At 42.5% G+C, this 12,556-nt stretch overlaps 1 protein-coding gene across 1 annotated transcript in view; it reads right to left on the minus strand.

Annotated features, from left to right (window-relative positions):
* The window catches only part of LOC137256460 (uncharacterized), a 32,176-nt gene extending 28,276 nt beyond the window's left edge, over window positions 1–3,900 (minus strand). Inside the window, exon 1 of the mRNA XM_067794301.1 lies at window positions 3,823–3,900. Within this exon, the coding sequence (XP_067650402.1) occupies window positions 3,823–3,835 (13 nt within the window). The 5' untranslated portion in view covers window positions 3,836–3,900. The remainder of the gene's footprint in view (window positions 1–3,822) is intronic.
* Window positions 3,901–12,556: the final 8,656 nt, after the last annotated feature.

A 12,556-nucleotide genomic window follows, 5' to 3' on the forward strand; every position in this document is an offset into this window, starting at 1 on the left:
TAATTGCAATCTTCTTGCTCTTAACAGGCAGTTTAGGTTCTCCGGGGTAAGACTTTGTGATACGCCAGTGAATAGCTCCGAGTTAGCTATCCGGCGCCACAGAATCCATTATCAATAGTATTCGTATTATTTGTGAACAGACACACTGTTGTCTGACGTCTCGAATTACCTTTGCACAGACTGCAATGTCTCTAGGTCTCTGTAAGACAGAGATAGGGTGTAGGATTTTGTTCTATGTGAGTAACGGAAGTACAACTATGGTAATGAATTCTCAATTCCGTGAAATACATATAAAAGATCGGGAGGAGGTAATAAGCGGCACGCGCGTCATTGACCTTATGATGAACGTGATTTACACACCACGCTCAATGTGATAAGGTTTCCATGGAAACTGATACCAAACATATAATGTTGTACAGTTAAAGACACCTTGACAACATCGTCTCTAATGACACATATTTTGGCTTGCAAATTATATGTCCTTTTCCATAATGAAAGAGTTTGATATAATTTTTCTGATCAATTATAACTTGAGAATTGGTCGGAAAGAAAACGCGCAAAATTACAGAAGTTAAAAAAAAAACGTTTTTAAAGAAATCCAGACAAATGTGGCCTGTTTGTTAATAATATCATAGTCAACATTTATGGATAACTTTACAGATGGATAACCTTTTACAACTTCTTAATGGTATTCATAAAATGCCTGACTGTATGGTTGGAATGTGACTTTAAATTTGAACTCACTCACTCACTCACTCTAAAAGTTGTAAATAACAACATTTCACAACTTAAGGTTGTGACTTCTGCAAACTTTTTGACCTCCCTTATACATTTTCGAAGTGTGGATACATACACGCTTCAATTCAATCTGGAACAGTCAACCCCGTGCGATATTCCCTCCAATGAACTGGGGACCCGCGAAGCGCAGGGGTAGAATAGGCCTTCAGCAACCCATGCTTGCCATAAAGGCGATTATTCCTGTCGTAAGGGGCGGCTAACGGGATCGGGTGGTCAGGCTTGCTGACTTGCTTGACACATGTCATCCGTTCCTAATTCTGAAGGTAGATGCTTATGCTGTTGATGACAGGATTATTTGGTCGAGCTTCGATTTTTTACAGACTGCCGCCATCTAGCAGGAATTTTGCTGAGTGTGGCGTAAAACTAAACTCACTCACTCATTCACCTACTAGTATATGAACTGTGAATAAACGACACTAGCTAGTCCAATGTTTCGTACATAGATGCATTCAGAGTGATAAAACACTCTCCGTTGTTTAAAAAGAAAGAAAGGTCAGTTTCTTCTTTATGGCGAGCAATTTGAGTTTACGTTTCAACAGACTGTTTATACAAAGATAAGGAAGAGAGTCATTCTGCTCAAAGGTTGTTTGATCAGGGAGACAGCTCTAGAGGATTAAAGGATAGAGAAAGGCTGTCAAGCCACTTCATGGTTGTCTAGGGGCGAACATCTCCAGTTTGAATTATCAGTGTATCAGAGAGAAAAAAATAACAAGAGAGAGAGAGAAAAAACGATGTCCGAACGTATTTCAGTGGTATTGGAGTAAAATTGACATGCGAGTGAGGTAGTAGGGTTCTACACCGCTTTTAGCAATATTCCAGCAATATCACGGCAGAAGGACACCAGAAATAGGTTTCACACATTGTACCCATGTGGAGAATCGAACCTGGGTCTTCGGCGTGACGAGCAAACCCTTTTACCACTAGGTGGACACGTGAAGATCTGGAATAGAACTGGTCATCAGCAACCCATACTTGTCGAGAGGCTTGGTGACTTGGTGGACGTATGACATTGTATCTCGACAGTAATATCCCGGCGTGCCTGTTGGCCGTGGGAGGAAATCCCGAAGTAATGGATTCTTGATTGAGGATGCTATAGAAACCTAGTGAAGTGCCGACAAACTGTGATTTGTACTCATTGTCGAATCCAGCCAACGCAATTGTCCATGTCGTTTATTCTAACTATTATTGAAAATATTTTGTCGCTTTCATTATTTGAGTGGGTGAGTGGGTATAGTTTTACGCCGCACTCAGCAATATTCCAGCTATATGGCGGCGGTCTGTAAATAATCGAGATTGGACCAGACAATCCAGTGATCAACAACATAAGCATCGATCTGCGCAACTGGGAATCGATGACATGTGTCAACCAAGTCTTCGAGTCTGACCACCCGATCCCGTTAGTCGCCCCTTACGACAAGCACAGTCACCTTTTATGGCAAGCATGGGTTGCTGAAGGCCTATTCTACCCCGGGACCTTCACGGGTACTTTCATTATTTGAGTGAGAGAAGGCTGTTTTACTTACAATATCATTATGTCCTGTGGTAATCGCAACTTAGGGAGAGACTAGTGGTCAACAGCATGATACCCGTGAAGGTCCGGGAATAGGCCTTCAGCAACCTATGCTTGTCATAAAAGGCGATTATACTTGTCACACACCCTCTCTCTCTATGGTCACGCCCATTGTCTCCAGAAACAGACCCAATGTGCCTGAGTGAGTGAGTGAGTTTGGTCTTAGCTTTTAGCAATACCACGGCGGGGAACACCAGAAATGGGACTCATATGTTACGCCCATGTTGGCAATCGAACCCGGCCTTTGGCGTGACGAGCGAACGCTTTAACCACTAGGCCACCCCGCCGTCCCCATTGCGCATTGCAGTGAAACGGGATCACTGGCGACACCGGGTGTTCGGGAAAAATCTTTTCCTATTTTCAAACAATGTAAACGGTATGTGGAACTTGCCATAATGGTTCTGCAGAACATGTACAGGAATGCGATGAATAGAATAATTTCGTTTATATTCATCGAAAAAAGATAAATATTTGGGTCACCCACAAAACTGAAAGGAAATCTATAGCCCGGCAATCATTGTCACAAAATCTGAACGTGCATAAATATATGTACGTCGTATTTATAGATTCGTTTATCTTCGAAATACGAAAGAAAGCAATGTTATGTTTTCATCATCAATTGTTTTCATATAAACAATAGATTTACGTTAACACGAAAGACACAAGTACTGTTTAATCTTCGAAGTAATATTTTAATATTTCGATAATTAAACTGCTATGATAATTCTCATTCTTTAGCGTTATAGTCTTTAATGCTTCGCTATCTGAAAAAATGAAAATAAAGAAAAATGACTTTCGTGCGCTTAAATTACCGTCAAAACCAGGGCGCAAAAAGGAAAGCTGTGGTGATAACACCGTACGTCCACGAAGTAAGCATATCCTGCTCTAAACGTAGCTACACAGCTTCACTAAACAAATATTTTGCCAAATGCTGCACAACAGTATGCCTGTTGTCCAACAGTGCAAACAAACAAAATATTTAGCTGAGGGAAGAAATCAATTTCTTGGGAGATACTTTTGTTTTTAGTTTTAGTAAGAAAATCTCTGCTAAAAGCACAACCAAATGTACGATTTCGCTCCACGAGCATACATGCAAATCATTAAGTGTTCTTGAAGTATTACATGAGTGAGTAAACTTTCTTCAAAGTAAGTAACCAAGAGAATACAGTGTTTAGTTCGTACTGAAATCATACAGAATTGTTTGACTTCACACTAAAAACAAAACCAACATTGTCATAGATATCTTAATATATATGTTGTTGCTTTTCATGTTGAAAATAGTGAGTCGAGGAAATCCTTCGCTGAAGAGAAAGCAATGGATTTCCATTTCATTTGAAAAAGCCGGTAAATATATCAAATATTATACAACCTGTAAATACAAGTGTCATTATGAGAAAGAAAACTTGAACTAGACTCAAGAATAAAAAAATGATCCGATTTTAAACAATCCTTACCTTTCAGCCACATCGCCCTCAGTTCTGATGTCTAAAGGAAGATTTCTGATTAGTTCTCAACAACAGCGGATATTACCATGGCACGACCGCCCACAACCGAGAAGAGCCATGTCGCCTGGTTTGGTATACGCACGGGGTTCCATATAGCGGCCTGCCTCGCGAACCAGTATAAACAAGGCTTAGCCAGAATAGCGTGATTTTAACACTTTACAACAGTAGTGCACATTGGCGACCGAGCGCCGCGATTGGAGGGCCCTCTTGTCCAGATCTCGCCATCGAGAGTGGCATAGACCATCAATGGTCTAAGCAAGGGCGTCATTGTCGCCTGTGATATATAATTAGAACTTGTCATCGGTTCAGTTGGCGTTGTGACGTAATTATCTCCACGTTTGCGTTATTTCATTTCGAGAAGTGTGTTTTATTGATAACGTCGTGTGTGGCTGTAGACACATAATACGGATGTGTCAATACCATGGTGCTTGTCACAATGCCATCGGGTCTACAACGTGTACGTATTTGTTATTGGGATTGTCAGAGAGATGACTTGTAATTATGCACGGTCTTCTTGCTGCTTCAGAGAACAATGAAAGAGTGGATATTGGAATCCCGTATCGCTGATCCTCCGACTGGCACCACCGATCTGGGTTTCGTCAAAGTGTTCCAGACTCCTAGTACTATCTGACGATGTCCAGCCAGGCAGTCTGTAATTATGCTAACATGTAAGTGAGTTTAGTTTTACACCGCAATCATCAATATATGGCGGCGGTCTGTAAATAATCAAGTCTGGACCTGACAATCCAGTGAAAGAGGAGTTACTAAAGCATGTTGTCTCAGAATTTATTCACGACTGAGTGGTGGGGGAAGCGCAGTGGTTAAAGCGTTTCCCATCACGCCGAAGACCCGGGTTCGATTCCCCTCTTGCACAAATGGGTACAGTGTGTGGGGTCCATTTCTGATGTCCTCCATCGCGATATTGCTAGAATATTTTTTAAACGGCGTAAACTCATTCTAACATATTCTTGACTTCACGCCATTATCGGTGTGGATATCGCATACACCTCAATATTTCTGAACGTCATTTCATCTACGCTCAAATGTATGTATTGTCGTTAATACAATGATTGTTTTCTGTTGCTACGATCAAAATTGTCGTAAGTGTAATGTGTGAGGGCGAATCGTTTTAGAAAGTAGAGAGCCGTTTCGCTCATTGAGTCAGTGAATATAGTTTTACGCCATGTTTAGCAACATCCCAGCAACATCACGGCGGGGGACATTGGAAATGGGCTTCACACATTGTACCCATGTGGGGATTCGAACCAGGCATTTGGGCGTGACGCATTAACCACTGGGCTACCCCACCACCCCCTTTCGCTCTTGGTCTGGGTTGGGCGATCACAGTTGCCAAAGGTTGCCACGGGGAACTGAGGTTTAACATTACGTAATGGTTACTGAGAGGTGTGTATGTCTGCGTGCGTGAGTGCGTGCGTGCGTGCATGCGTGCTTTAGTGAATGTGCTAGTGGTAGTCAGAAATAATATCTGTTTGCCTACTGTCCACGATGAGATCGAACCTAGCGACCTTCTGGGCAGATACTGTATCAATTGCTACGCCGAGGCTGTCCTGGTAATCATGCCTTGTAACCTACAGGTAGTGAATAAAGCGTTCGCCCGACACAATGAAGACACGGGTTCGATTCCCCACGTGGGTACAATGTGTGAACCCCAATTCTGGTATCTCCCGGTGTGATATTGCTGGAATATTCGCAAAAGCGACGTAAAAACATACTCACTTACTTCCTTCATAGGGCGTTGTCGACAGCTATCACTTTTTCTTGATCATTTACAGGAGGGAGTTCTCAACAATCGGCCATTCAATTACGTTGACGATCTACTCGGCGTTGACGATTAGCCCGACTCAGTGGGACTTTCTGAAAACGTCTCTCACATCTGCAGACGAAAATTAATTAATCTTGTTTAATGTGACAGTAACTGGTTGCACTCTGTGACTGCTGACAGCCCTGCAGTTCCACATTCGACACTAATCCGAAAGTAGAAACCAGGACATGATGCAGGCACAAGTCAGACTGCTGCCTGTGACGTTAGCGAGCTTGTTAATGCGCGTGGACGCCACTCATCTTCAACTATTGCGTTTCTGGGACAACAGCTATATGGGCGTCTCGTGCCCATCTGGTGACCGATTTTGCAGCTTGGTTCCGTCTAAACGCAGACGCTCTCGACTACATGAATTGTATACGCGTAGGAGCACCCCAATCGTATATCTTTCCAATGGGGGGAATCGAACCCGGGTCATTGGCTTGACGAGCGAACGCTTTAACCATTAGGCTATGCCACCGCTCCACATCTGAGACAGGGATGTTAGAAAATCCCAAATGTGATATCAAAGCTACTATAGAGACACAACCTTATTGTTTGTTGTAATGTTCATATCAGAAAATGCTGTGTACCCTTGTAATGTTTGATGTAAAACGATAACGACTTGACTTCTAGTGTCAGCCTCACTGCCTCATATCTGCTTCGGATTGGTTTACATCATGTCGTAAAATCCGGCAATTTACGACAGTTCGAGTTGCGCGGTGAACGTACTTGCAGCCATATTTAACGTCGAACGCAATCATGACCACGACAAGAATTAGGACGAGGATACAACCAGGTGTCGATGACACTTACCGTTGTACACCGTGACACATGGACAATCGCCCCTTCCTCCATTCGTGTTTGAACGGCCTTTCCCAAAGGAACAAATCGTCTAAAACGCGTCCGTTATTGGGTTAGCAATTAATGTCCATAGCCCCTCTCGCCCACGCACAGTACCACTAAAAGCATCACTGTATCAGAGCGTCGTGGCATCAATCAACATTTCACGGAATTTAAAAGCATCGGCGAGGGTGAAAGAATCAACTTTGCCATTTCAAAGTTTCCAGTCTCTTAGGTCATTGATTTATTGAGTCTTTTAAAACATCACATAGATTAAAGCTGGCCAATTTGGTAAAAAAATGACACCTGATGAACCGCCATTATACCGTGGTGCCGACGGTATCTTGTGAGACTATGGGGAAACTGTTTAAACAAGCTGTGCTATTGATCGTAAATAAAATTACTCTTGTAAATTGGGAATTATTGATGGTTGGGCAAATGGTCATAATAACATTACCATTACAGTTTTGTGGGTGAATGTTTCATTGCGGGAGAGCAGTTTAGACGATATTAAAGGTTTCACCCGACGAGACTACAAATAAATAACACATATGGTCAGTTTGAGGAGTTTTAGATTCTCACGGTATCGAGACAGGGACGTGAGAAATGGTCTTCCCACGTGAACTGAATTGAGCACGCACGTATACACACGCACAGATAGAGATGAACACACAGATACATACGCACACACAGACACCTACGCACAGCCACACACAGTTCTTCCCAATTCCATATTTTTCCACAGGTCATTTTGATATTGTAGACGTAGCAATCAATGACGGTTTCACCTGATTGTTTTAACCTGATAGCATGTAGCAAGTGTGAGCGCGAGTTCTACGTACAAGTTTGATTCGGGTTCAGCCGATGTCTTGAGTATATTTTATGGTGTGCATTTATTGGGCATTGGTTTGGGTTCCTGGTTGTGTCTTCTCATATGTATATTTTCCGAGTCACCCCCAAATGGTTTTCGGCATTAGTTTCAATTTGCTACAATGAGATCATCTGTGCTGTGAAGACCATTCGACCAGCGCTTTGACTGATAAAGTAAATCACATAGTGATATCAGCACGGGTATATCCTCTTCGAGAAACGTATGGGAACTTGAACTTTGAAGTCTGGTTGAAAGAAGACCCATTGAGGAACGTTACAATGACATTCATCTTGTGTATGCAGCATCATTTCTCGTTATCACCACACGGAAACACAAAGCATGGGAAACACGAGCACAACGTGGGAGCCTCCTACATGAGGTATCATTATGAAACTTGGCGTTTTTCAGGCAGGTCGATAAATCACTGTAGACCATTTTTTCCGATAATTTTTTTGCATCTGTGCTTGGTCAGGGTTCTCAGGGTCAAAACACACACGACTGACGGAAAATTGTAAACCTAAAATTTCCATGAAATACTCCAGTCACCTAACAAGGGAGATAACTGAACGAACAGCTTTGCATTGAATGAAATCCATGTGGTGATACATTCTCAAAACATCCATTATTATTGTATCAACATTGATTCAATCCCATATATCTTCCAGTGTCGACGATCGTACATTAAAAGTACAGTTCCCCTACCTTTTTTAAGAGTATATGTGGGTCAGGTCTTGAGACGGATGTATCCGACATATATTCTGTTACAGTTCCGTGAAATCTGGGAATGTCCTCCAAGAGTAATGGTTATGCTGTGGACCATATGTCCAAATATAGGATGCAAATAGTATTTGTTTTGAGAATTTCGGTCAATGCCAGGTCTTATATCTCCATCGAAGTATAAAGGTTAGAAAACTGCAAAATCATACATTATACGAGTGAGTGAGTGAGTGAGTTTAGTCACTGGGTGGGATCGTAATAGAATTGAATGCATCGTAAATAATATCACATTCGTAATGCACATGGTCTCTTATTTATTGCATAGTGTATATATATACACCTGGAAATTAATCAAGCAACACCCCAATTTTTTCTATTGGAGCAACTTTGAAGTGTTCTGACAATCAAAATATGCCGGGTTGATATAGTTTGACACTTTTTTATTCAACAGACGATCTCTGACAAACAACTTAAAGGGAAAAAGTATCAAGACTTTGCTTTATTGCAACGAAATCCAAATTCTTAAAACTGTCTTAAATTCATGAAAAAATGGACACAATTTACTATTCATCCACAGACGTTGTTGTCAGGTGTATTAACACAAATGTCACATGGAAAGAAAGAACAGTCATCTGAGAGTCTGCACACCGACTTTCATCAATATCTAGTGTGTCCTCCCTGCGCACGCACCACCGATTCCAGACGCCTCCTCATTCCTTGGATGAGTCTCCGGATCTGATTCTGGGGGATCCTGTTCCACTCCTCATGCAGGGCAGCCGTCAATTCGTTGAGATTATGGACTGGTGGGTCTCTCTGCCTCACACGACGGCCAATAAAGTCCCACAAATGTTCAATGGGGTTGAGGTCAGGGCTCATGGCAGGCCATGGAATTCTGTCAATTGCATTTTGCCGCAAAAAATCATTTACAGCATGCGCCCTGTGAGGTCTAGCATTGTCGTCCATAAATATGGGTCTCGTTGCCAGAGGATGGTTCTCAAAATGAGGTACCACAGCCCTGTCAAGAACCTCCTGTTGGTAACGAACACCGTTAAGGTTGCCACGGATGGTAATGATATCCAACTTGCAGTTCATGGAAATGCACCCCCATACCATAACGGAACCTCCCCCAAAGGCCACAGTCTCCTGGATGTTCCGTGGAGCCATTGCTGTGTTCCTCTGCCTCCAGACCCGAGTACGACCGTCCACCATGTGCAGCAAGAACCGGCTCTCATCTGAGAAATGGACCTTCCTCCAAGAGGCAATGTTCCAGTGCAAACGGTCATTACACCAGGCCAGTCGGGCTGCCTTATGGGCTGGAGACAGTCTGGGTCGCTTGATTGGCCTCCTTGCCCGGTATCCTGCAGCTTTCAGACGATTCCGAACAGTCCTGTTCGAGATGGGTCTCCCTGGAAGCCACTCCTGTCTCAACCGAGAGCTCGAGTCGAAGGACCTGCGCCGTACAAGTCTCAGTAAAGCTCTGTCCTCCCGGACTGTGGTCTTCCTGGGTCTTCCTGGTCTAGGCAGGTCTTTAACTTCATTAGTGGCCCGGTATTTTTTCAAAAGTTTTGAAATTATGGAATGATGTCGTCCGATTTGAGTCCCGATTTGTCTTAGAGACATACCAGCATTCCTCATGCCGATTATTTGCCAACGAGTGGCCTCTGATAATTTCCTACGTGCCATGACATTGAAATGAATGAAAAACCGAATGCAATCGACAACCTGCGCTTGTAAACACCCCAGGGAAAAAGTGCATTTTTCGAAAGTTGAGGTTAAAGCAATGCACGTGCGCTGTGCAAGCTTCACGCGCGTCATATCAACCCATGAAAAGCTCATGCTGTATGTCAATACATCAAAATTGAATAATCAATCATCAAAATTACTTCGTTAAACTTTGTTAAGTTTTTATGTGTCTTTGAATTTGGTGTTGCTTAATTAATTTCCATATGTATATTTTGTGACTGTTGAATTTTGTAATGAAAGGAGGGTATAGACTTTGTCTGGTCGGGGATTCAAATAGAAATCTTTCTTCATGTTCTCTTTTCTGATATTTGTATACGATGGATAAACAAGCAAGACCTCCTGATAAGCACAATATTTACAAAATCGTTTTTCCCGGGGTATCCCTAAATGTCTACCTAGTTCTATTAGAAGATCATGGGAGTTACATCTGAAGCAAGCTAGAGATGTTCGGAAATTCTTAACATGTCTAGAAGATATTTTGTGTAAGAATGAATGATTTAAATCAGGAGTAATGGATAAACTTATTGAGTAAACATAAACATGCATGGATATAAATCATAGATACGAATCGTGTTTAATGATTACGTCGCTTTTTAGCAATATTCCAGCAATACCATGAGAGGGGACACAAGAAATGAACTTCACATATTGCACCCATGTGGGGAATCGAACCCGGGTCTTCAGGGCGCTTTAACCACTAGGTTACCGCATCGTGCCTATAATAAATGAAAAAGCTTTCCTCGTGTTATAAAGACTGTTTAGCCACAGGGCTGTGGTATTATAATCAGGAGATGGGAAGAGTTTCTGTTTAACATCTCCCTTGGAGATATATACTTACAGTTGTGATTATCACACATCAGGATACACAAACCGTCCCACACAATTCTCCTGGGTCAATATGTTAAACAACCAACCCATTACCTCTCCCTACTGACAAGACAAGATCGTTTTATCAAACGCCGTTTGAATTTTAAACACTTTGAGTGTAAAATATCACCCTCAATTTCGAAACAGTAGTGTAAATCTACATTTATAGACTTCACTCAACATAATAAACTATTGCGTCCTCATAGATCACTTCTCCTTAGAACTCGAGGAAACCACAATAGTTTGCAAAGCAGCCGGATACACGAGTGAGTGAGTGAGTGAGTGTGGTTTTGCGCCGTATGTAGCCATATATTCCAGCAATATCATGGCAGAGGACACAAGGAATGGGCTTCACACATTTTAACCATGTGGAGAATCGAACCCAGGCCTTCGACTTGACGAGCGAACGCTTTAACCAGTAGGCTACTCCACCGTCCCCAACTGAATACATGGAATATATGAAAGAATAGGTAAGTGATAAATATTCTGTTTAATCCATCATATTTTGAATAGGTAAAGGAGATATATAATCATGACGGAAGGTGAATCAAATCCTGTCGGGGCTGTCTACCAGTATTTCTATCTGCATGTCTCATCGCATTCATAGTTTCCCATTCACTTTCAATAGCCACTTCGTATTTAAAAAAATGGTTCCAATGAGAAGGTCGATAAAGACAATCTGGGATTACAGGGTAAATTGCCGGCGAATTATCCTATTGCAATCCCCAATCACAAGAGGTAAGAAATGTTCAGTGTTGAGAAACATCTTCATCTTAAGTCAATCTTCCATCTGTCTGAGGCAGTGAAAAACGATAAGCCGCCCCCGCTTCTTCTAATTAGTATTCATGCGTCGTTGTCCATATGGATGGGGTCGAGCTCGTCTCAGGCTCAGATTGTAATATCCGACACAAACAAGGAGCTCGCTTCTTCCTGAGCACTGTTGTTCTTCAGATTAGGACCGCTGTCTGTGAAATTTGGTGGATTGGGTTAGCGTTACTTGACTGTAACAGGTATTCGACAGATGCGTTCTGGCAGCTTCATTCTGCTGAAGAAGGCTGACAAGACATCATTGCATTCAGGCATGGGTTAACCGGGGTCGTGTTGGTCGAGGTACTTCATTACTATTAATTTCGCAGAAATCTGTTATTACTGGATACAACTAAACTCTATTAATGTGGAAACTATTCGTCCGGACACTTTGGTTTCCAATACACGAGAATAAGTCGTTGTTCATCTATGGTCGTGTTGGTGGAGACGTGAATGGGTTTCAGACATATAACGTATGTATGGAATGGATACCGGGTCTCGGGAGTGATGAACGAACCACGACATACTTTACCGCCATACTTTTCCTGTAGTTACGGCGCTACATAGTGTCACTCCTACATCTACACGAGTAGAGAAGTAGGAGATATCCCATGTTCAGGGATATCATATAGGCTTCACTCATTGAACCTGTGTAGGGAGTTGAACCCGGGTCGCCAGTGTGACAAGCGAACGACCTTACCACTGGACTTGAGATGCTATTGGGATGCTACTCTGTGACTCAGTGAACCCCTGTCAAATGGTATTTTCTCCAAGATATTCCGTTGTGCACATGTATTGTTTCTGTTACGCCAAAATGGACTTCTGCCATCAGGCATGAACAAAAGCAATCGTGTAACTTGGGGCCCTGCTCCATGACCACCATTTTCAGTGATATTCACCTTGACACACAGCGACTCGCGCTGATGTGTGCTCCCCATGGTCTGGCCCTCATCGCCTGTCGTGTTTAGACGATTTCGGATCGTTCTGTTGGCCAAATGACGATATGGAAGCCATTT

This window comes from Haliotis asinina, chromosome 11 (genome assembly GCF_037392515.1).
Source record: "Haliotis asinina isolate JCU_RB_2024 chromosome 11, JCU_Hal_asi_v2, whole genome shotgun sequence".
Taxonomy (NCBI): Eukaryota; Metazoa; Mollusca; class Gastropoda; order Lepetellida; family Haliotidae; genus Haliotis; species Haliotis asinina.